Source organism: Mytilus trossulus, chromosome 10, assembly GCF_036588685.1.
Source record: "Mytilus trossulus isolate FHL-02 chromosome 10, PNRI_Mtr1.1.1.hap1, whole genome shotgun sequence".
Lineage (NCBI taxonomy): Eukaryota > Metazoa > Mollusca > Bivalvia > Mytilida > Mytilidae > Mytilus > Mytilus trossulus.
The window spans coordinates 63,084,003-63,111,275 of NC_086382.1; the positions used below are offsets into that span (position 1 = coordinate 63,084,003).

The 27,273-nt window shown below is 32.0% G+C and overlaps 1 protein-coding gene across 1 annotated transcript in view; it reads left to right on the forward strand.

Moving 5' to 3' along the window:
* The first annotated feature begins 2,156 nt into the window (after nt 1–2,156).
* The window catches only part of LOC134688363 (synaptotagmin-9-like), a 30,810-nt gene continuing 5,693 nt past the window's right edge, over nt 2,157–27,273 (forward strand). The window contains exons 1-4 of the mRNA XM_063549021.1: nt 2,157–2,675; nt 3,949–4,769; nt 24,672–24,792; nt 25,833–26,004. Coding sequence (XP_063405091.1) covers nt 2,639–2,675; nt 3,949–4,769; nt 24,672–24,792; nt 25,833–26,004 — 1,151 coding nt within the window. The 5' untranslated portion in view covers nt 2,157–2,638. The remainder of the gene's footprint in view (nt 2,676–3,948; nt 4,770–24,671; nt 24,793–25,832; nt 26,005–27,273) is intronic.

Here is a 27,273-nt window from a genome sequence, read left to right on the forward strand (position 1 = left end):
CTAAAACGAGTCTTACAATCCTAGAAGACATGAAAACAATCTACAACTTATGAAACATTCATATAATACACGAAAAGAATCTTAAACTAACCCAACACTCATATAAGATATGAAAACAATATAAACTTAATCCAACATCAATATGATACAAGAAACAATATAAAACTAATCTAACAACCTGAATTGCAATGTTGAAAATAAAACAAAGGACGACGCTATAGGGATTAAATTCACAGGGACAACCACTGCAATTATATGCACAAACGAGGGTTTCATGAGACAAATTTTATACTTACAGTCAGTTGCAGTTCAGCAGTCTCGTAGAAAGATATATTCAAGGTTTAGGTTGGACTGTTTAATACACAGTAATGCCCGATGGAAATGGGTACAGACTGTACATTCTAACGTTCTCAGTTTTCCTCTCTGCCCAGAGAACATATCAACATTGATTATCTGTCAAATTTGTTTAACTCTATGTGCTAAACTTGGATGAAATAGTTGATAATGGACGTAAGAAAACAACTATACGCTAGTTCTAAAAGTCTACAGGGAGTGGGGTGGTATTATGTATACTTTTGGTCATTCGATTGAACAGTACGTCGTATTTAATTCTTCAAGTTTAAAATATAATATATGTACTTCTTAGATTCTATCGCCTTCTTGATACCCTGTTACTTTTTTGTTATGATTTATTTAGGTTTCGCCTCTTTGATGTTGATATACCTTATTCATATCACGTTCATCTTGCACAATTTTCAAGTTAACCTTAGAATGACTCCATTCGTGTCTATTATCGAGACTATACATTTTGCTTGAGGTATTTTTGATTAAGCGATTGAGAACTCTTTGAAGTGGCGCATTGATAACCATTGTGATGAGGATTTCACATGAATATGAGTTTGTTGGCTTTGTTTCATTTACTACTTAATCATATCAGGTGAGAAAAGACATTAATAATCAGTGTGTCAAATTTCATTGCAACTGGTCTTATAAGGACAATTTTTATCCGAGCTGGTTTTGACTGGAGAACAAAACATAAACCAATTTACTTTCAATATCACACATGTTAAATATATGTTATGTGTCATTCGTTCAACAAATTAAATTGTCGTATATTGGTTTATACTAGATATTTTCGTTTATGTAAATATTCAGTAGAATATGATACCTTCAAGTAAATATAATATAAAATCATTCTTCAGTTGTGATAAAAAAGAAATCAAATATTGAAGTCAAGAGACAAGTGCACCAATAATAATGAAAAAAAAACACAATCGGTTGCAAAGGTAGATATAAATGGCGCACAATGACATTTCTATTAAACTTCAAGTTAGTCATTTTGTACTTTTCGTTAAACCATTTTGTTAACCTTAATCTTAACCAAGCCGGAAGATAACAAAGGGATATTCAAAGACATAATTTGAAAATAAATTGACAACGTCATGGCGTAAAAAGGAAAAAGAAACACGACAAGAAAAGCAGCAGTATAAAAACACAACATAGTAAACTAAATACTGAGCAACACGATCCCCACAAAAACTGGGGATGATCTCGTGTGTTTCAGAAGTGTATGCAACTCCTTATCCATATGTGACACCCGTCGTTTTGCTCATGTTAGTACAAACTCGGCGAGAAATCTAATTCAGGAGTCATATTCCAGAACAAAAGATAGTACATCTGGTTCTCATTGGCATGCGGATAGTTTGTTGAAAACAACTCGTCCTCCAAACGTTACAAATATGTTGTTTCATTTAAAGGAGTTTATTTTACTAAATAAGATTTACCCTATACTCGTTTTTCTTAATTTTGAAATAAAGACAGATTCTCTTTTCGTTTGGATTTTACAGCACTTTTTTGTTTTGGTGTATCAGCGAGTTTTTGTTACGGATCTTAGATACTACATGTATATATATCGTAGTAATTAAACATATAAAAAAGCATTGCATTGACATAATAGATATACCACCTCTGTGCTAACCAGCATATTGCACCATTCATATTATGCATGTACCGTTTAATTTTCTAATGGATAATGTTTTATTCCCTCAGATTATTATCTCCACGTATCAAATTAAATCAATAAACGTTGAAACGCAACAAAATATGCAGTAAAAATGTATCTAAGCTATTTAAACAAGACCTTTCTAAACAAATATTGTACGTACAGTCCGACTTCATTGGAAACAGGTTAATAGCTTTTTTTTACCTTTATATTAGTTTCGGATGATAATCAGGAGCGTTATTGTCTCTCAGTTTACAATTCAGTCTGTAGGATTTACAGCCATGCAATAATTATTTATCGGGATTCTAGTATTGTACGTATACATAATTAATATACAAGATACGACATTATATCAATAGTCTTGTGAACACCACAATGCCGTCGTAAAAACATATAATATTAAATATATTTTTGCGTAATATTTACAAGTGCAGTGCAATTAAAGTTTTAATGGCTGAGTAGATATTGTTTTCTGTATAGCAGTCTAGTTTAATAGGATTACTCGGACTACTAGAAGTTGTTCATATGGTAGACATAACGCCATTGCAGAATGGATGTTTTATGCTACGTTTACTTGGGATGACACATTTAAAATATTTTATTTAGTTAGATTAGCTGGTTTGCATACCAAATGAGATGAAGGAACATTCAAAAGTCCACCAACCAGACACTGGTAAGCTCTAATAATAGTTATTAATTGTTGAAACGACTTTCTTATATCGCTTGCTTAACGTCCAGTGGCACATATTTCATGCATATTTATGGCGAGATTAATTTAGCAAATTATACAACACATTATTTCTCAAAGGGTGGTCATCTTGGATGATGAGCTTGAATTTGGAGTGCCACTTAGAAATGAAGACATAGTGGATAAGAACAGAAAATTGACCTTCTAACATGCCACTCCGAGATTGTGTTGCAAAGGCTCTTTGCCGTGTAGAGAGCATGACACGCACCCTATACGAAGAATCAACTCAACGTACGGGACAGAATAGGCCATACAGTTATCCTGTATCTAACCAAACGTGTGTTTTCTTGAAATGATTACCCCAAGTTGATATACATTTTTAGAATTATACTACACCCATTTATAAAATTTAATTCATTTACTACCTATTATTACTTTATTTTTTCTTTAATTCGGCTTTTAATGCATGTGATGTGCGTGGAACTTGCATGCATTTTCGTTGAATAAGTAACAAAATAATGGCACTAGCTTTTAATTAATATTACATAGTACAAATAATGGCCATTCTGTGAGTGTGCTACACACAATCCATGTGCATTAGCTTTAAGTTGTATCAGTGGTAAATGCTATTTTACAATCCGCGATCCACAAAGGGAACAAACAAACACATACAAAAGTAAGGACCATTCATTGATGATGTTGTCCTCTAAACATGTATGTATGTAATTATCTCATTATGTCCACCTACGTTACAATTATTGTTTAAAAATAAAATCAATTCGGATTCCTTTTCGTCCAAAAAAATATCTATATTTGAGCATATTCATTTATCCCTTGTACACTCCTGAGATAATATGAACCATGTTCCCATCTGAACGATACAAAAATTACTTATTTGTATGGACACTTAGTTCTTATTACGTTGCTGTGATAGTGATCAAGCTGAACAAAAAAAAGATTTTGAGTTATAAAGTGTACAAAAAATGCAGCAAACACCAAATGGAACGAACATTGAAATCGAGTAAAATTAATAATTAAAACAGAAACTAGCAACTTCAGTAAAATTAAAAAATAGTGTCATGTCAACCAGAATAGGAATAACAGTTACACATTTGCCTGCACATACAAACAATGGTCAAAACAGTATTCAGCAAATTATCAAAAGTAAACCAAATGTTTATTTGATCAGAGAGATAATCCGACATAATACTATACCCTTGACGTGATTCTTCAAGACTCTCAAATTAATTTTTTTCAGGTTTATCTCTAGGATATATCTTTACCATTCTATCTGGGGTCATTGTATTGTTTGCTGCTGTTGTGGTTTATCTATCATGGATGTTCTGTCGCCGAAAGAAGAAACTTCTTTCATCAGAATTGTCTATAGAAACCGATGAATCCCCAAACTCACTTCATAGTAGCAACCTTAAAATAAGTCAGAGCACTCCAGACCTAGCTAAGCAATCTCAATCAAAATTAGACTTTTTCCGTCGAAGAGGACTTTTCAAAACAAATTCGAGACAAGCAACACTGCCAACAGTGTCGCAACGGCATCTTACATTCCAGCGACAGTTATCAAATATAGAATTTCAAATACAAAGTGTAAGACAAAAGGAACAACCGAAACTTGGCAAAATAAAGCCCGAATTATACAAACAATCATCGGTTGATAGCATAAGGAGTGAGCATAGACTCTGTGGAAAACTATATTTTAGTCTCAATTACCTCCATGATAATGAGGAATTAAAAGTAAACATAATTAGTGCTGAAGACCTTCCTGCACGCGACTTCTCTGGTACTTCGGATCCTTATGTCAAAATATACCTGCTTCCGGACAGGAAAAATAAATGTCAAACAAAGGTACACAGGAAGACATTAGATCCAGAATTTAATGAATCGTTTACATTTTCGGCGTTATATCAAGAACTTCAAGATCGCACACTTCAATTGAATGTTTACGACTTTGATAGATTTTCAAGGCATGATTTAATAGGTGCTGTTGTTTTAAAAGACATATTGTCCGAAGGAAGTTTAGCTAAAGAAACCTTTTTTGTCAGAGATGTTCTTAGCACAATGCAGGTAAGCTTTCAGTCATATAATTATAATTAACTTGACGTCCTTATTTCTTTGTGAATGCGAAGGTGTAAAATTGAAGAGAAATCACGTATCTATGACGTTATATACTATAAACCATATAGATTATAAAGATTGTGATTGAGAAGAATGTGTTAGGGGATATGAATTTGGAACAAGATAAAGACAAAGGTATTTCCGTTTAAAAGGAAGAAATTAAGAGTTGTCTCATTTGTACTTATACAACATCTTCTTATTTCTACTTACCTTTTGTAGGGTCGTAAAACGGAATAGGATATGGTGTTCGTAAATTTCTGTTCGTTTTTTTTCCTTTTTTTTCCGGGGGAGTGGGGTTTAATTATAATGTTTAAGTGCAATACCTGCTATAAGAAGTCGTTAGTAATTTAGACAACTTCTCTAAACGGTGGTAGGTAGATCAAGACACTCTTTATAGCATGTTTTATCCTGTGATAAATTTATTTAAATATGTCAGATATATGACTACTTGCATTTTACCTAATGTAATATTTCAGCAATGATGACCATATTGTCTTACGGTGATCGTCTAACTTTTGTAATGGCTAGATACTCTTCAGAATGAGTTTGGTCATCGTTGGTTCTATTTGGCCCAGTAATATCAGAGGATACCTTTTTCTAAATTAACGGATGTCGTCAGACGAATATAATCTAGTCTATAGTGATAGCATTCGCTAACATTAACCAATTTCATAAAGAACAAAAAAAATCCATTACAAAATATTGCATTAGTAACAGTATCGTTCAATATAATAGTTTAACTTTAAAATGTAGGACATATTGCATGTTATAACCTGAAAATTTGATGTTAAAATTGAGAATGGAAATTGGGAATGTGTCAAAGAGACAACAACCCGACCATAGGAAAAACAACAGCAGGTCTTCAATGTAGCGAGAAATTCCCGCACCCAAAGGCGTTCTTCAGCTGGCCCCTTAACAAATTTATACTAGTTCAGTGATAATGAACGCCATACTAATTTCCAAATTGTACACAAGTTGAAGAAACTAACATTAGAATAATACAAGACTAACGTTTTCGTCAAAGATATAAGAAAACATAGTAATTGTAACTAAGAGATAGGGACCAAACTATGTCTTAACACTTCAAAATCACATACATCAAATATATCTTTATCATGATTGTCACAATCATCTCTCGGAGGAATTAAAGAACTTTCTTCACCGGACTTTGTGATTACATCTGGTGCTGTTTCGTTTCTAAGAAAAACGAATCCAAATGATTTATTGTAATTTAACTCTTCGATTGAGATGAAACAATCACAATTGGATATAAAACTTGGTGAAACAGATTTGATAATAACCTTCAGAAAGAGAAATGCCATATATACATGCTATGCGTAAAATAGCCAATTAAAACCTCTCGAATTACAAGGATTTATACAATTGTCTTGAATGTCATCATTATAGTTTTGTCTCAAATTAGAGAATCAACATATCTAACAGAAAGGAGGGATAAATATTGCCAGATTTATTAAAATTTTATTGCCTCCTTTTTTTAATTGTTATGCAAATACCGTTCATCAAACCTGTTGGTTAGATAAAAATAAGAATAACGGACATATTTTCGTCTTGGAATCATTTAGAGTCGTGTTTTGATTGATAGATCTATTGTAGCCTGTAATCCTGGTCTGTTCTCCCTTTTGCCTCAACAGTCGAGCAGTGAGCCAGAATGCAAGAAATATTAATAGTTAGTTCTTCATTAAGTGAAAAATACCCCTAAAAATATTAGTATAATAATTAATTTTTCAATATTTCAAGTATCAACTTTGTTGGCAAGGATTTATTTTCTCGATCATTAAGATCAAATATACGCGAGGGTATAGGCTTGCAAGTTTATCTTCCCCAAGGTATCAAAAGTGATACCTCTTCCCGAAATTTTCTCACTTCACAGTATTACGTTCCTCTGTTATTTTGCTAAAAAAAGTATAATCCACAAATAGCGTTGAGAACTTTGGTCATTAATAATGTAACAATATGTCCAGAGAACCAGTTAATGACAAAATTTACACACACAGCCAACGATTATCAATTACAAAAATGGTTTTGTCCGTAGCATTGATTGAAGTGCCATTAATGCGGCAAGGTAATTTGTCGTGGATGTCTGAGGATTTTATTGAAAGCAGACATTTCACTTATGTTCTGTGATTTATCCGTTTTTATAACCATGATGTCATGTGACATTTTCAGCTGTCTATACTACCGTTATTATTCATTTATTATTCTATCTCTTCAACAACAGCCGAACTCCTTTTATGGAATATAATTCAAATTTCTTCCTGGTTGTTCTGTACTTTCGTTTTTACTATTATCAATAAGTCAGGATAACGTGATCGATCATTTACTGCTTTCGTAGAGTGCAGTGACAAATAGTTCACGAAATAGGTAGGTTCTACACATTGGTAGGATCGGGAAAAAGGATTGGAATTTTCGATATCACTTTTAAACGAGACAGGATCTTTTGATAGGAGCAGACATTTTGCAAGGTCAAAGAGTTGTTGCATGGGTTCTTCAACTTAAGCGATCTTAATACTTACACTTTAAAAGACATCCTATTTCGACTCGACGCGGCTGCGTATTTATCTGCAGTTTTTTTTTCTTTAAATATTTCCCTTACAGATAAATCAGCAACCTTCTCGCTCATATGTTTAGCTACCGAATAGACGACAGAGATTCATGGATGACAATGTTTCTAAAACCGTGGTGGTTAACGTTGAATAGCATAAACACGAGAAACAAAAAACAGTAATGGTTCACGGTGTGTTTGATACGGAATTTTAATATAATTTCTAAAGGAAGTTTATTTAACTATATTTGCTATAATTATCCGTATGTCTACTTACTTGTCGATCCCAGCTAAAACATAAATGATAGATAGTAACATAAATAATCAAATAGGCACCTGGAAAACAGAAACAATAAGCACAACTGTTCTTTTTTAAATCTTTCATAAATTTCAATGTAGACCAGCCATGCATAAGGATGAACATTTCTACTCCAGAAAAATGTTTTATCTCTTAAAAAAATTCACAATGAATACCCTGCGGCTAAACTTCAGCTACCGTGTAGTGCAGAGACTATAGAAAGTAAACTAAAAATATGCTTATAGCTCGTACTTACAATAGATATGTTTACGGTTAAGCTGCATTTGTTCTATGTATTTCTGCTTTCATTCGTTCTTAACAACAACGTGTTTGGTCTATCAGTTCATACTTTTATTTGCTTAAGTACATTCGATTTTTTACCCTATCTCTACTCTATTACAAGTTTTATCAAGTTATCTAGAAACTATAGAGATATGCTTCGTAGTTATCTAAATGATTACATTGTTTATATCGTATTGTATAATACTGCCATAGTTTGCACTGTATCTATCGATCGAACCTTTATTTTCAAAAGCAGTTCACATTTGCCGTCCTTCACTGCAGTAACTTTATTATCCATAAAATATTTGCCACTGGGTATTAAGTAAACAAAAATCTATTTTCAACCTCTGCATTTTGTTTATATCAAAAGGATGTAAGATTGTATTGAATGAAAGAAAATAAACAATTTGCTTTTACGCCATAAAGGGATTGAGGTAACAATGTTCATATAGAGTTAATTTTGCTTCCTTAATTGTTTTATAAAAAGAAGATGAAGTACCAAATATACTTAAACAAGCCAACTACTTTACCTACAACCGACTTTTCAGAGAGAGAAAAAATGTATTCAAAACACGACCAACAAAACATTTGGTATAGATTTGGTACAGTTACAAATGACATAAAGCGTACAGACCTGTCTTTATAATTGACCTATATTAATATTAGGCGAGTGAGATTCAGACCTAAAAAATATTTTTAATGCACCCATCTAACACACAGCTATATTATATGTCATTCGAAAGGAAAACATCTGTAGATTCCTTTTTCCCGGTCGTAAAAGTGAAATATGGTGCATTTTTTTTGGAATTTGGGTCGAAGGTCATTCATAAAAAAAATGAAAGAATAACACTTTTGTAGCATTATTGTCTTATTTGAAGAAGCTGGTAATATATAACTTCAAATTTAACTTTACACGATACTATGATAACATCTCTCTGATTCTTAGTTGCATATCGTTTATGGTTTGGCGATAATTGCCGTCATTTTGACGTTTTCACTTTGCTATACATAAAACGGTACTTTCTACAAAAACGACGTATAATATCAAATATTTGACCTTAAATGTGTTGATATTTCCTATAAGTGATGGTGTGCTATGCAAAATAAAAAAATATGATGAAATATTTGTAAGTTGGACGAGTAAAAGAGAGAGAAAACAACGTAATATGGAGGGTAAAAATTAGACGTCTTTGTCACATTAACAGTGACACAAGTCTCCTGTTTGATAACAGCCTACACACCGTGTCAAGATCGGAAATCACTATTTTACATGTTTAATACAACCACAAGCAAAGTTAAACCGGATATATGAATCACATTTTAAGTCTGTCCGTCTGTCAGTCCCCTCTTGTTTGCGACCAGTGTCAAATTAAATCAGATAACCTATACATGTATACACATATATAGTTCATCCAAAAACCAATGATTTCAAATATGAAATGCATTGCTTTGAACTATAGAACTGATGTTAAACACACTTAGTTCAGAGATTTATAATGGGATGACACGTGGTTCTTCATAAATTAAATCAGTTTATTTTGACATTGACATTTGAGCCGTCAAGTTTTCAAACATTGTTTGATTCGTGCTTGTCTGGTTTGTGTCCGGTATATATCTTTTGAACCGTTGAACCTGGGTTTTCCAAACTAAGTATGCATACACATCATATAATAGGGGATGGTCATAAACCAAAATTAGGTCATTATAATATGGATCCAATCATAATGTAATCCTGCCCGCGACATATATAGCTGCAAAACCAAGGTTTACAAACTTCAGATACAGAAGTCGGTTTCACAAAAAAACATAAGACAAGATTAATCGTAAGTAAACTGAACTATTCATGACTTACGACCAGCTTAATGTCGTAAGATTTGTTGTGAAACTGACCCCATATGCAAAATTGTAATGCAGTGATTTACAAACTAAAGTTAGGTCCCACGGTGACCTTTATTTTGATATTTGGAATTATAATACTTTACATACATTTTAATTTCTTAACGTATTTTTTTTTATTACGACTGCATTTATTTTCACTCACACTTGTGCAGTCAAAAGGTTTGCAGTTAAAAATGCAAGCATTTATCTCTTACCAGTATTCAAAACTAAGATATAATATATAGATATTTATCAACTAGTATGAATTTGCAAGATATAGTTCGTCTAAACTTATTATATAGGTTTTTGTCATTCTGGATGAGTCTCTGTGAATAGCCTATTTCTTTAAAAGAAACGACATAAATCAAATTTATTACAATTAATCTTTTTTGTGATTTTTAACAATATAAGACAGTCGAAATTCATATTTTAAATCTGAGCCTGTGAGGCTTTTTCTCTACTGGAACAATTCCGTATACTTAGCTGTTTCTGACATTATTCATTGAAACAGATGCTTACAATGATTTCAGTACATGCACTAGCTTAAGGTCCATAATGCATATATTTTTACTTCACAAAAACAAATTAATCAAATCCTGAAGAAAGTATGACGTTTTACGACCACTTTTGTCATCCGTACTCATACTTGGGTAAACCTACTGCCGTATTTGTTTGTTATGACGCCATGTCTTTGTTTGGCAGTTTTCAGAACATGTAGTTGAATGATGATGCACTTGGTGGTAGGCTTGACACGATGGAAATCTATTTGATTAAAAGTCTGATATTAAGAAGCTGGCTCAAATCGTCTTGATTAGACTTATACATACTTATTTTTGGTTTCGGACACTTTAGAGTTTTCTTGCAGCACTGATCTACGTGTCAATATGAATTTTGTATTATTTGTGACAGACCCGCCATCTATTGATGATATCGAAAGCGTTAAAAGAGAGTTTTCTTAGGAACATAGATAGTTGAGCTGTTAAAACCTGAAAGAGCATGAAGGAACATATATTTAATAGAAGAAACTATACATGCACAATAAACATGGTGCATCGCCAACCATAATTCCCATTGGTTATAAAACTCGTAAACAGCACATAGTTGTTCCAGGTCTAAAATACAACGAAGTGTCAGGCCATCTTTGATCCTCTGACATTACTCTTCTAAATTTTTTAATACGAAGCCTGATTATATCATATTATAAGCCCGGTACCTTTGATAAGTATGATTAAAAGGACACTATGAAATATGTATACCAGAAACTAAATGATTTGAGGTAAACAACTTTAGCTTATCGTATGGCTGAAAACAAGAAGCAATAGCCAACACTGTATAATAAGCTACAAAGGTTCTAAAACAATTTTAATTAGATACTCAAAAGCTTGATTCATGCTTAAAACAAAAAAAGAGGCAAAAATCATAAAAAGCAACTAACGACAACCATAATGAATAACAAATCAATTTGAAATTTATCAGGCATATGATCGATTGTTTACGTTAGACTCGCGTTTCATCTACATAAGACTCATCGGTGACGCTCGAACTTATTTTAAAAAGTTGGATAAATGAGAAGACACCATTTCAAATGTCTACGAAGAATTCAAAATTTGTCAACTGAATGAAGAGATATAAGTATTTATAGCATGTCAACATACAGGCTCTTGACGTGGCCCTGACACATAGTATTACACTATGCTTCCTCTAAAACACTGACCAAATTTGCACCATCAATACGTCTACCGTATGCGATGGTTAAAACGGTAGGAAATTTAAAAGGTGGACATATCTCACGTTCAAGTTCATGGGGAAACTATCAGATTTGACACATTTTTGCGTACTTTTAGTTGTAAAACTAAAATGTGCATTGCTCCAATTGAGAAAGAAGTATTTTTTAATAGTTCTTCATAATCACTGCCTTTTGTAAGTGCAAATTGACAAAGAATGATGAGATCTTGGTTTTCTACCAAGAAAAAAACGTTGACATCTCAGCTTCTACATGTCTTTTGGCCCTTTAATTTATTTTTTTTATATTTTGCGTAATATTTGTACTAAAAACAATGCCTTCATGGTTGTTCATACATTTTTCAAAGCATTTAGGTCCGTTAACTTAAGGGTTATTAACAGAGAAAGCGATTTGTGAAATTTGATTGAAAAGGGGGAGTGTGTAAAAGGGTATAAAATCGAGAATAATACAGTGATAACGATATGTATGAAACAAGTAATGAACTTTTGAATAATACGAACATCATTAATTTGTGTTTCTAGCCAAAAATATATAAGAAATGAAAAAAATATGAAAATTGGCACCATTTTTATAAAAAAATTCAAAAATGTTACGACAATCTTTTTTTCTCTCGCAAAAATTACTTCTTTTATTTTCGAAAAATATTTTTTTATTCAATGACATGTTAAACGTACATAATGTTTGCATTGTGACAACAGAAAATAAAGCTTCATGTTAATTTTTCACGCTTCAACACTGTTGATAATTTGTCAATTTGGAATTATTTCTCAAATTTAATTCAATTTTTACAAAAATTGCACCGTACAATTTTTTTACGACCGACCAAAAAAGGAAGTTCAGATACTATACTATAACATATAAAAAATTCCGCTGTGTGTTAGGTGAGTGCATTAAAGTCACTAACTAAGCGTCTTTTCTGAAAATGTCACTCGCCTATATAGATCGTACAGTATAGCTTCAAATAAGACGAGTATCACGTAATATATGTTAAATATGTTATGAATTAAAACTGAAGTAGAAAAAATTGAGAATGGAAATGGGGAATGTGTCAAAGAGACAACAACCCGACCATAGAACAGACAACAACAGAAAGTCGCCAACAGGTCATCAAAGCAGCGAGAAATTTCCGCACTCCGAGGCGTCCTTCAGCTGGCCCCTTACAAATATATATACTAGTTCAGTGATAATGATCGTCATACTCAACTCCAAATTGTACACAAGAAACTAAAATTAACAATAATACAAGACTAACAAAGGCCAGAGGCTTCTGACTTTGGACAGGCGCAAAAAAGAAGCTTAAACGATAGCCAAACTTTTGGTTGTTTACACAAACGTAAATCAAAAGCAACATTCCTAACAGGTTACTTGGGGTATTATAATCACAGGCACTTGTCTCAGAATAAAAGTTTCTATATGCCATCATATTAATGTATACATAAGAAAACAATTTCTGAGACAAGTGCTTGATATCATAATAATAAAATCAGTAGACTAAGTATGAGTCTGTTAATGTATTCTTTATAATCTCTAGAAAATGTGATTTATAAATTGGTGATAACTACTGGACAATGGTTTTTATATGTAGATTTCAATATATCATTCTGATATTTTTACGATAGTAATGGCGACTTGATTATCCTATGTAAATGTACTGTTGGTGAAGTAGGAAACGCTTACCCTCGGGAGGCCTGGTTTCAAGCAAGTTATTCCTGCTTCTATTTTATGATTTGTTTCGAAGATATAATTCGTCTATATCTGTATCTTAATGTAGTCGTTATTCTGTGTATTTTTTTATGTGTATGCTCGTTTATAAAATATATAACTAGCCATTTTGAAGCTTTGTTATGAAGTGGGAATAGGTTGTAAATATGAAATTTTAGCAATTGTTTGTCAAATTTAAAAGGATTTGTTGATAGATCGGATCGAGACTCGAAAGCGTCCTTTGATCAATGACTACTCAGTGTTCAATATAACCGGAAAATCAAGTCAATCGGGAAATTACAGAATTTCACAGACAGTAATTCTTTATTAATAATTAATAAAACTATATAGACAACATCGATTGAAACTACATTAGTCTCTTTTAGAGGTAAATTATTTTGTATTACGGATTTAGACTATTAAATATATGGCCAAAAATAGAATAATTATTTTTCAATTCTAATAATGTAGAGGGTCATGTTCATACTTTTCTGTTCGTCTGAATGAAAGGGTCAATTACGATGAATACCATTACTTCAATCAAATATCACTATCATTATCTGCTGAAATAGCCAAAGAACGAAGATGAAAAACATTAAGAATAAAAATATACGGTTTATAACGGATCGTCAAATGTAACAACCATTGCCATTGTTACTTAAAAACAACAGTAAGCTATTAATCCTATAAAATGATTTAATTATGGCTGCAAGCTTGTCTTTTTGGGGAAATCAAAGGTCTTTATTTCCAGAGCTGGACTATGGAGAGTACGAGTGGAATACATGTAGCTCACAAGTAGTTTTATCTTTATCATATTCATACAAGTGTGGGTTCTTACCGAGAATTCATATTCCTTTTCATTTAACTACTTATTTAAGTTTTTCTTTTCTAGCGTTGTCAGTTCATTTTTGATCTATGAGGTTGAATATCCCTCTGGTATTGTTCACCCCATTTTTTAATCATAGTTATATATTCAATATGTCACACATGGTTTAATGACAGCCAACTGTATCTTATTTAATATATTTACCCCTTAAACGAATTAATGACATTGTTTTACCATTGACAACTTATATAAATCCTCACTGACCTATTTGGTTGCAATAATTAAGGAGGGAAGCATATTCTCCTTTGGTTTATCATGGTATTATTGATATTTTTACCCTGTAGAAGAATTGATGACATTGTGTTTTTCATTGACAACTTATATAAATCCTCACTGACCTATTTGGTTGTAATAATTAAGGAGGGAAACATATGTTCCTTTGGATTATCATGGTATTATTGATATTTTTACCCTGTAGAAGAATTGATGACATTGTTTTACCATTGACACACTTATATCAATCCTCCCTGACCTAGTTGGCACAATAATAAAGGAGTGCCACATATGTTCCTTTGGTTTATCATGGTATTGTTGACATTTTTAAAATCTGTAAACCCTGTAGAAGAATTGATGACATTGTTTAAATATTGACATAGTCATATCAATTCTCACTGACCTAGTTGGTTGCCATAACGAAAGAGGAAACATATTCTCCTCGGGATAGTATTGCTTACACAATTTTGAAGTTTTGAAATACTTCTGTCTTTTCTTCATCAGGAATAGATTACCTTAGCAGTATTTGGCAAAACTTTTAGAAATTTTAGTTCTCATTCCTCTTCAACTTCGTACTTTCTGTGGCCTTTTACTTATACTTTTTGTATTCGAGCGTCACTGAAGACTCTTTTGTAGACAGACGAAACGGCATCTGGCACAAATGTTTTTTTAATCCAGTTATCTATGATGAGTTTATCTACATTTACTATGTGTACTCTTTAGAAAAACTAATGACATTTTTTACCATTGCATTTTATATAAATCCTCACTAACCTAGTTGGTTGCAATAATAAAGGAGGAAGGCATGTTCTCCTTTAGGTGAACATGGTATTGTTGACATTTAATCTATTTACTTTGTTAGAGAATTGATGACATTGTTTTACCATTGACAAAGTTATATAAGCCTCCCTGACCTACTACGTTGCAATAATAAAGGAGTATTAAATATCTCCTTGGGTTGAACATGTAATTGTTGACATTTGATACAAATGCCAGATGATCGATAGCAGCCATACTATATTCATTAGGCAAGTGGGTTTTATGGATGTTCAAACACGAAGTAAATACATTGTCCTATATATTGTCGAGAAAGTGATAGACCTAATTGTTTTTGAATGAAAAACTAGTCCACCACATTACTTTATTACAAGCTACCACATTACTTTATTACATGCTACCACATCCCATACGTGCCCCGCTAAAGGTTCGTTATTTGTTCTAAATTTCCGAAAGTAGTCAAATAAAATTGAGAATGGAAAAAGGGAATGTGTCAAAGAGACAATTACCCTATCACAGAGTATAAAACAACCGAAGGCCACCAAAAGTGTCCAATACAGCGAGAAATCCAGCATCCGAAGGCAGGCTTCAAATGTCATCTCAACACAAATGTGTACTAATTCAGTGATAATGGAGGCCATAATAAACTACAAAACATATAAACGAACTAAAATTAAAAATCATACGAGAATAAACAAAGGCCATGGCAAACTGCATTTGTTGTCACTTTTAAGTTTTTTTTCTCCAAAAACTGTACAATAACGTTTTAAAGGTTATCAGTTCAAACACTGTTATAAGTTCTGTGAACATTGTTTTTATTGGTACTAAGATAAAATCTGTCGTTTATTTTGTTTTCCCCTTTCATTTTAATAAAAGGACATTAATCATCATATTGTCTATAACATAGTATGGGTCATTTTGTAATTGTGTTACTGTCTCATTGACATATACCCAACATTTCCTTTTCTTTGTAAAATAATACAAGTTATATACAGTTTTGTTGTAAGATTTCGAAATGTCATTTCTTAAACTTCTTAAATTGGAATGTGACGCATACTAAGTGTTGAAATGAAATCGTTACAGCGAAATAATGTAATTTTTTTAACTGTAAAAGTTAAGCAGGGAAAAATTTAGAACTTAAGAATGCCGGATTAGGCTTTAGAAATATTCCATCGTGTCACAAACATTTAAAGGGCAAATGTTATTTTACTCAAATCAATCACGACGATTGTAAATTCTATCTAATTTACATATTTGATTAATTAGCTGTTCATTCTTTAGCTCTGATTTCTCATTATTTTATTTTCAACATCATGTGGTGAACAAACCTGCACAGATAGTTTTCATTAAAAAATTCTTGCATGGAAATCTTGTCAAGAATGTAATTCTTGAAATCACCAAGTTGAACTTAAATCTAGAACAAATATGGTAGGGATTTGTGTAGAGAAACATCAAAATACATATTAGAAGTATGTTCTTTGTGTGAAACTTTTAATCTTAATGTAGAGACCGATACGATAACTTAATACAATAAATTGCAGCTTCGTTAGATAAATACTGTGTAAATTGCCTTCAGTACAAAACATCCACATGCTGTATTAAAATTCGAAAGGCCTGTAGAAGATAATTTTCAAGCAGATTGCATTGTAATGCAAATATAACAAAGTACCTTGTCAATTAGTAAACTTTAAAAATCTATAAGGACATTAATCCATTGTAAAACTTCAATCAGACGTTGATAGTTATATGTGGGTTGATCAAAAATGCATTAGCTCTCTAAGGTTAATTGTGACAAATCACAAACATGTTCGGATGTTATTCATCAAACTAGTCATCTAAAATGATGCTTTTGTAGAAAAACAACACGTTAAAATCTGTTTCAGATTTGGGTTTCGTTAATTTTGATATAGCTCTGATTCCTCTTGCAAATCCTGGTTCATTTATATCAACTTCAATCGACTCCTGGCTTATCTGTTAATAGTATTCAGCATTGCATCTTGTGAACTTTACTAAACAAATTACATATTGGAATCCATTGCAAATCAGATAGTTGCTATTACGACAACTATTCAGATACTATCTGTTGAAGATTTAAACGGGTTTTTTTTCAGGGGAATGTTATGAGGCTTCTTTTAAATATGTTATGGTCTAAAGTCTAAAACGATATAAATTATGATAAGTAAGATACATCAGGTATTCCATTTGGTATATATGAGTTATGATAGTTATCAAAGGTACCAGGATTATCATTTAGTACGCCAGACGCGCGTTTCATCTTTATAAGACTCATCAGTGACGTCCATATCAGAATATTTTTAAAGCCAAACAAGTACAAAGTTGAAGAGCATTGAGGATCCAAAATTCAAAAGTTGTACCAAATACGGCTAAGGTAATCTATGTCTGGGAGAATGAAATCCTTTTTTTTCTCGAAAATTCAAAGTTTTGTAAACAGGAATTTATATAATTAATAGTACACATGACAAATGAATCTTAAGATAAGCAATGTATTTAGAGTAACGAAAAATACATCTCATACATCATAAATGTTTTAAAAGAAGTACATTCAAACAGGTTATGGCCGCAATCTGTAAAATCAGTTAATAATACGTAAAGGCTTATATACTCTTTTAATTGCGGCCATATTTATGCATACAGATTCTACCACAGTGACTGCATCGAGTGTGAAACGATATTTCTCCAATCGGGACAATTAAATATCTTAATTTTAAAGGCATGGCTTCATGATCTTTTTTTTTAAATAATGAATTATTGCCTCGCATGAGAAACGATGGAATCAGTGTATCTACTATTGTTTTTAGGTAAATTGTTGCCAACTTTTATCTCTTAATCTGAATGAGCAATGAAGACACGTGGTCTTTCTATATGACGTCATTATAAATGGTCGCGTAAAAGCGTTATAATTTCTTTAGTTCATTATTAAATATAGTAATAATCAGCAAACATAAAGTCTGATTTTACGCTTTGATATGTATCAGATATTTTTTAAACTATACACATATGTGGGAAGAACCAAGAATAAAGTGAAATGCCTTCAAAGGGAGCGAAAATAACTTCCACTTTAAAGCCATGTATAAAAGAGCTTAGATAGTGAAAATGTTGCTCGCTTGGTATGGCATAATCATAAACTAGTCATGAAGATAATGGCATTTTGTCTTTATTTGCAATATAAATCCATTAATTCAGACATTCTACGTGATGCGACCAGGAAGCAAGATTCTTCGGTAGAAATCATCGCTCTTTTGATCCCAATATTCCCTACAGGGAACATTTTTACATTTTATCATCAAATGATTTCGTGTAGTAGTAGATAATCTGTTATGATTGTACTGTACTTTTAGTAATTTTACTTTAACAATGAATCGAAAGTTAAAAGATAATCGATAATGAAACGATCTAAATGAAAAAAAATCTGTTTGTTCACCTAGTTCTGATATCACTCTTGTTTCAACAATCATCGGTTTTTTTTAAACAATATTTCAGAAAACAACAGTTCAAACATGCTGTTAGACTTGCTTGAATGTCGTATTTGCAGCGTAGTATATAGAATTATACAAACGCAACTTCTAAAATAAAAATAAAACATCTCTATTTTGTAGACCTGTATCAGGTCAGTCGGATTACATAACTTATATAAGGAGAATATATACACTATACAATTTTTTTAGTTGAATACCACTTGTTTCCCTATTTCTGAGGTATCGATCCATTATTAGTTTGATGTTTTTTTTAGAAGTTGAAGTTAAATGGCCGTTAGTATCGATGAATGATAGTTAGGATGGATAATTTTTTCAAAAAAGGCTCTCGCGTAATTTTAACAATAAAGTACTGTTGATCATTGTTGGATTTTCATGTTAAATCATTATCTTAATGAATAGTTGGTTTTGCGTGTCATTTTTCTAACGGTAGAGACAAATGTCATATATACAAAATAACCAACTGAGCGAGGTTCAGTGTAAGGAAATTAAAGCGATTCGTTGGTTTTAAGGCATATTTGGGTAATCGTCGCAAATACATGTCTTTTAAAACTAAAATAACCCGTATACTGTATAGTAAGTATCATTTTGAATGTCGAGCTTGAGAAAATGTTAAGCAATTCAAATGAAAAAAATAAACGAACTGCTGTGTCTTCACAAATTATTTAAAACCAATTACGACGGAAAGAACCTAACGATATCCACTTGACAGCCTGATATCTGTGGTATGTTTTTTTCTAACATTGTTTATTCAAATTCTGATCCGATTAAATTTAATTGTGTTCAAACAGTATAAATCTATTCCTAGTTAATGGATCGATGATAGCACACTAGGCCTCATACGACAATCAATTGAACATCGTAATACTTTTTTGTCTATTTTATTTTTCATATCATTATTGTCGAGATAAAACAAATACAATGTGATCAAGGTGGGCGACTCGAGACACACTACAATTAAACTGTTATAGAATAGAAATGTACAGTTATAAAATCAATCTTTAAAGCAGAACGTACATGAGTATTTGATATCTTGAAACTGACGGCATTGTTAAGTAAAGCGAAAGGAAATAAGAAAAAGTCATTGTAAAAAGTAAAATCACAAAATCACTAAACTCCGGGGAAAATTTAAAACGAAAAGGCCCTTATCCAATTTCAAAATCTAAGGCTCATACAAATCAACGAAATGGATAACAACTGTCAAATCCCTGACTGTGTAAACATTTGTTTATGTAGATTGAACCTAGTTTTATAGCTAGCTAAACCTCTCATCTGTATCACAGTCGCATCGAATTCCCAAAAATATGATATAACAACTGAAATCAACAAATTCAGAGATAAACTGTATAGTCAAATGTCGAAACACCATGTTTGATTTATTTAATACGCGTAAACAATTTCTCATGTAAACTGTAGGGATGTGAAAACATTTTAGAAACATCAGAATACAAGTGTGTAACTGTCACTTTTTCATGCAAAACAAGTCATTCTCCTTAAACTTTATATGTCAAACGATGTTACATAATCTCTCTCTTGAATTGATTTATTATAAATTGAAATTGATGCATATTGCCTTGATCATATATGGCCTTTTAATATAACACATAAATGGCGCAATATCATGATTACGTTCAATCTTAGTAGACAGAAGTGAATCATAATGGAAAGTAATGTAAGATAAGAAGTAATATATATGAGACTCGCCTGTCTGGTGACATTACTTTTGTAACCGTAATTAAGGAATTTTAGAACGTCGAGCGCCCATAAAAAAAATTTAATCAATTATCGCTGCTCACTTAATATGTTAATGTGATAATGCAAGCTGTACAAGGTGTTCTACTAAACACGTAGTCCTTGGGTGGTGTTCTCGAAAGTATCCTAAGATTCGTCCTAAGTAATAGATAAGACCAATTTTCGGACGGACTTAAGATCAACTTAGGACACTCTTAAGTTGTGTCTCGAAGCTATCTCAGACGAATCTTATGTTAGGACGTCCTAAACATATCCTAAGTCGAAATTTTAAATCTTCAAAGATATTTGTTGATAAAACATTTATTAATGACGAAAATATTTAATAAAATTGTTTACGAATTTTATAATAACATGTGCAGAATAAATTGCATAATTACCAATGTGATTATGTAAAAAAAAGATTGTTATTTAAACTGGAAAACAATTTGTTTTGAAAAGAGAATTAAATTTTTAGTATAATCGTATCGTGAAACACAAAGTTCAAAGTTTAAAATCATGCACCTTTTCTTTATGTGCGAGTTAATAACCGATGGTGCGTTTCATTTCATGTTCATTTTCACGTAAAATAATGAGCAAAAAGCGAAATCCAAACTTTATTACACTAGGATGAAGATAGGATGCTCTTTAGACACCTTATTGGGTGTCTTAAAGTTATGACGAAAAATAAGATATATCATAGGTTAAGAAAGCTTCGAGAACACGACTTAGGACAAAGACTTGTCATAAGATAGACTTAGGACACGTCCTAATCCTAAGATAGCTTCGAGAACACCACCCCTGTTCTATAAGTTTTTTTTTATTATCTGTATGTATGCCAATAAGCCAATAACATTGTAGATATTATGCAAAGTATAATTATATAGTTAGTATGCGTACAATATACTCAATATGGTTGTTTTCCGTACAGTATCTCGTCTTATTCGGTTTTAATGATTGCATTATCCCATGTGTGCTACTGAAATTAAACCAAGTCACGTAATATATGTTTAAATATGCGAACATCTTAGCAAAATACAATACATCACAACCATTTCCATAGCATTTCTGAACAATCAACCATCATCTAAACAATTGTGGTTGTGTTTCTCTATAAAAGTACGTCTTGGTCACCCTTTCAATAATGGTACTGAAAAACACTTAAACACGATTTAGTATTTTTAATTTCAATTTTTACTTTGGAGGCTCTAACGGTCAAATTTCACAGCGTTTCTGTATACAAAGAATTATATATTACACAATGTATATGTCTATTTGTGTAAACAAGACATAAAGTTGAGAATGGAAATGGGGGATGTGTCAAAGAGACAACAACCCGACCAAATAAAAAAAAACAACAGCAGAAGGTCACCAACAGGTGAACGAGAAATTCCCGCACCCGGAGTCGTCCTTCAGCTGGCCCCTAAACAGATATATAATATTTCATAGATAATGAACGCCATATTAATTTCCAAATTGTACATAAGAAACTAAAATTAAAATAATACAAGACTAACAAAGGCCAGAGGCTCCTGACTTGGGACAGGCGCAAAAATGCGGCGGGGTCAAACATGTTTGTGAGATCTCAACCCTCCCCCTATACCTCTAACCAATGTAGAAAAGTAAACACATAACAATACGCACATTAAAATTCAGTTCAAGAGAAGTCCGAGTCTGACGTTAGAAGATGTAACCAAAGGAAATAAACAAAATGACAATAATACATAAATAACAACAGACTTCTAGCAGCTAACTGACATGCTAGCTCCAGACTTCAATTAAACTGACTGAAAGATTATGATTTCATCATATGAACATCAGGCGTAATCCTTCCCGTTAGGAGTTTAGTATCATACCATCATAACATATATGAGATGAACATAACCCGTGTCATGCCAACAACTGTTTTTATAATAAATGTGTTGAGTTCCGACGCAAAGACCTTATCAGTGACTCAATATTAACGCCAACATATGCAATCTTTAATGACTTGACAACAGTATCGTAATTTTATCCCTTCTTAATAAGTCTATTCAAAGGTTTTGTAAGTTTCTGAGGTGAATACTGACACCTTTATGCTTTATAAAGAATATTTCCATAAAAAATTGGATGTGAAATACCTGAACGTATAAGAAGTCTGCATGTTGATCTATATTTACGAATGATGTCTTTATACCGATGATAAAATTTAGTAAATATTTTGACTAGTTTGTGATATCGAAAACCCTGGTGTAATAATTTTTCAGTAAAACATAAATTTCTCTCGTTTAAATCTAAAACATTGTTACATACACGAGCGAATCGTACAAGTTGAGATATATAAACACCGTAAGATGGTGACAAGGGAACGTCACCATCTAAAAAAGGATGAATAACGATAGGAAATGAAAAATCATCCCTTTTATCATAAATTTTAGTATTCAGCTTTCCGTTAGTGATATAGATATCAAGATCGAGGAAATGGCAGTGGTCCTGACATCCAGCTAAGAAATGGTATCTTTTAAAAAAAAAAATAGCCACGTCCGGACGGAAGGGTAACGTTTAGTCCTATTGTCTGTGTTGGAAAGGTACCATACTGTTTTAAGCTTAAGGTTCTTAACAAATATTTGACGGGTCCGTTGGTGACTATTTGCATTAACGAAGAATAAATAAGTATTGCTTTATACTCATCTATAGACTTACGGATAAGTTTGCCTGATATACCGTAGAATTCTCTAAAGAGTTTCATTAACACAGTATTGCTCCCGGTATTGACACGTTTTCTGTCATTACAACATGTTATAGAAAAATGTATTTATCTACTGTTATCCTCACTTGTCAAACGGACTCGATAAAAAAGAAATGTTCAATTAATCTAAAAATAGTATGAGACAAGATTGTTCAGTCCACACGACAAGAGATTGATCGTCTTCAGTTAATTGCAACTGAAATAATTAGGTTAATGAACGGTTAAATTAGTTCTATCAATGAATGTGTCAGAAAGAAAAGAATATGTTTCATATGTTAATTTTTATTCTTTTAACATAATACATTGAGCTTGGTTTATTTTTAGCTTTTTGTTACATTGGATTATTATTTCATTCGCGTAGACCCTAAGGAACTTTAATTAATTGACAATCATATTAAAAATATATGAAAGATGTTCAATTTGTTTTAAATTATTCGGCATTCATAGTTCGTAACTTGATTATAGAAAAATTGTGCCAATCTTCTCCCCTGTGTATTGAATGGTTAATATCCTCAATTTAATATATCTTATAATCAAATTGTAAACTTGGTATCTAAGATTAAAAATAATATTCACAAAAAAAGGCGCAAAGAAAAAGAAGATTAGAATAGAAGTTTAAACTTCAATGATTGCTTTTATCGCTATTTTACGAAATTTTGTTTTGATTTCACTGACTGATAATTTCCTTTTTAAGCGTAGTCGAGTGATATGAAAATAATCGCTAGAAACTAAGGGAGACTTGCCTTTGCTAACGAACTTGACATGAAATTGACAACGTCGTCATAGGTAAAATAGCGATAAGCAGATTATCATTGGTCATCTCTAAATCAAATTCGTTCAGATGATCAACGATAATCTATAATTATCTCATATACCGCCAATTTGAGGAAATTAGTTAAAGAAAAAATCAAACTTTCATTTTAATCAGACCGTTATGCAAAATTGCCGAGAGGAATTTATATCTTTGTAAAAATTTTCTTTTAGTTTTGTTTTCCGTGTCTTTCGTTTGTTGTAAAAATGTAAAAATTATTATGCCCTTGTTACATTTTGGTCAGATGTGAATTGATTACTGAGCATGCACAATGCGCAATGAATTTTCGGATCGGGAAGACCTACATTTTGGGCTTAAATTGTTGTTTGCAAGGTTGCTTTCTGACTGTTTGACCAATATATATAACTTTATATGTCCTTCTACTTATATGCAAATAAAAAAGTTAGAAGTGTGTAAAGCATCTACTAGTAGTTTACATGAAAATGGGTTAATTTGAAAGTTATATTAGATTTGTTTGGTTGTTTTTTTCATTTTTGCCTTTGTATTGTTGTATGTTATTAACGGAGGTAATGAAACACAACATAAGAACGTCGTTTGTATTGCTTTGTCATATCTTTAATCTAGTTTGCCCTTCAAAATTGAACAAAAAGTCATCGATAGTGTAAGTTTGAAAACAGGAGTTTGCTAGTAAGTCAAGATGGTAAGTGTAATTGATCTATGTACTTATGAACATAAGGAATTCATAAATGTGTAAATAACTGAGATATTGTTTTTCTGATAATTTCAGGAAAAGTTTGACTTAGGAGAAATAATGATCTCATTATGTTACTTGCCAACTGCAGGAAGACTTACACTGACCATTATCAAGGCCAGAAACCTAAAGGCAATGGACATTACTGGTTCTTCAGGTAATTTGAATTATCGTAGCAAACTATATTTTTAATGACTAGTTCATAGAGCTAGATTATATAGAAGTGTTGCTATAATCGTTATCAGTTTCTACTGTTCTAAAAGATTACATTCTTCATGACAAAAATGCCGGTAAGCGGTCATTGGTGTTTTATTTCAAGATACAGTTAGTGATTAGACATAAAAAAAAAAAATAATAATAATAGAACACTCATTTAAATTATTTTGAAATATCTTTCTACATAAATGGAACGTGACGTGTGAATGAACATGTACATACTTAATTGCATATAATAGTAGAGATATCACGAGAATGCAAAAATAGTAAAAGTATTCAGGACTTCCAAAATATGCTAGTTTTCATTGATTACTGATCAGGTAAAAGTTATCTTGAATCTTTAGTGTAGAAAAGTCAAATTTGATGTCACAATGATGTCGAAATTGACATATTTGACAAGGCATTGCCAATAACGCATCGTACTTGGTTAAAAAAAGATGTGAACAAAGGCTCTACTCAAAGTGATCTTTTATGCACATTTGAACATACAAACGGTCATATAGATCCTACATGCAATATTGAATGGTAATCACACAACACTGTCTATCAAATGTTGTGACTTTTTGTTTAAGATTGGCGATGAAAATCCAGAAGGGCGATTCGGACGGACAAAAACTATCTAGTATTTATTGTATTTTACACCTTTATTGAATACTGCTGTATGTCATTGCTATATTTCGTTAAGGATATAGCCTTCGCTCATACTAAGTGTTTCTGACAAGATCATGAAATGATGGTATTTTGACAGTTTTTTTATTCAAGAAGATTGAAAGTAGCATCCTTCAAACCAGAATAAAGATAAAAATACCCGAAAACATTTCGCCTTCTTTTATATGTGAGACCACAAAATCAATATAACACGTGAAGAATTTGATTTCGTATATCTATAATACTTTTGTATTGTTAAATTTAACTGGTCAAAAAAGGAGCAATTACTACAAGTATATAGACTCAAAATAAAAATTACTCAACTTTTTACAGACCCATATGCCAAAGTTTCACTGATGTGTGAAGGAAAAAGAATTAAGAAGAGGAAGACTTCTGTTAAAAAGTGTACGTTGAGTCCTGTTTATAATGAAGCTATGGTGTTCGATGTTCCAAGAGAAAACGTTGATGACATTCATATGGTGATCAAGGTCATTGATTATGACAGGTATGTCGGTAGGAGTAAAACTATACATGAATAACTATGGCTTTTTATGAAAATCTGTATGAGCATCTTTAGAACTGATTTTGTCTGTATAACACAATTTTAAACTCTTCTTCAAATGTTTTTTTGACAAAATTAAGAAAGTTGTATAGTTTATACATTTGGATAGTTTCTCATCAACAGGTCTTACCATTTATCATGATATCATAAGAAAATGCATGTATCAAGTCAAGAATATGACAGTTGTTATCTATTCGTTTGATGTGTTTGAGATTTTGATTAGAGATTTTCCGCTTTGACTTTTTTTGCAGAGTTCGTTTTTTTTATAATTTTACTTTTTATTTGTTTGATTCAATCTCAACATGGTCAGCACTTTACATGCAATTTAGCGGTATTGTTTTGTAAACAATTTATTTGTACGTGCCACATTGTGTTACGTACATAATACTAATTGATGTATGTTTTCCTCATTCTTTGATTCGTGTACTATTATCAAACATTTATATATCAAAATGAAAAAAAATGAAACATATGCCTTAATGACCATCATAATAATTGGAGCCTTAGACACTAATTTATAGTATAGATGCGGGAATATGACAATATGTTGTTTTAGCATTCTGTGCAATATTCTTGAATATCTATTTCTAAAATAAAATTAAAAACATAACAAATTCCAAGGAAAATCAAAAACATAAATTTTCAAAATCAAAAACTCAAACTCAGTAAACAAAAGAAACAAAACGCTGTCGTATTCCAGACTTGCTGCAGTGATTACCTGATGTAAAAAATGTCGGATGAATTGGAAATATGTAGACGCGGTATTATTGCAAATGAGTTACAGGCAATCATCTTGTCATTAAGGAATTCCTGCATAATGCAATGAAATAATCAATTGTTTATCGGTGTAGAAGAGGGACGAAAGATACCAAAGGGACAGTCAAACTCATAAATGAAAAACAAACTGACAACGCCATGGCTAAAAATGAAAAAGACAAACAGGAAAACAATAGTACACATGACACAACATAGAAAACTAAAGAATAAACGACACGAACACCACCAAAAACTAGGAGTGATCTCAGGTGCTCCGGAAGGTTAAGCAGATCCTTCTCCACATGTGGCACCCGTCGTGGTTCTTATGTGATTACAAATCCGGTAAATAGTCTAATTCGGTAGGTCACATTCATGAAAGGGAAGGGGATTGTATTTAAGACGTACAGAACATATCCGATATCATTTGTGAAACGGTTATTCCATAACGGTCAACCA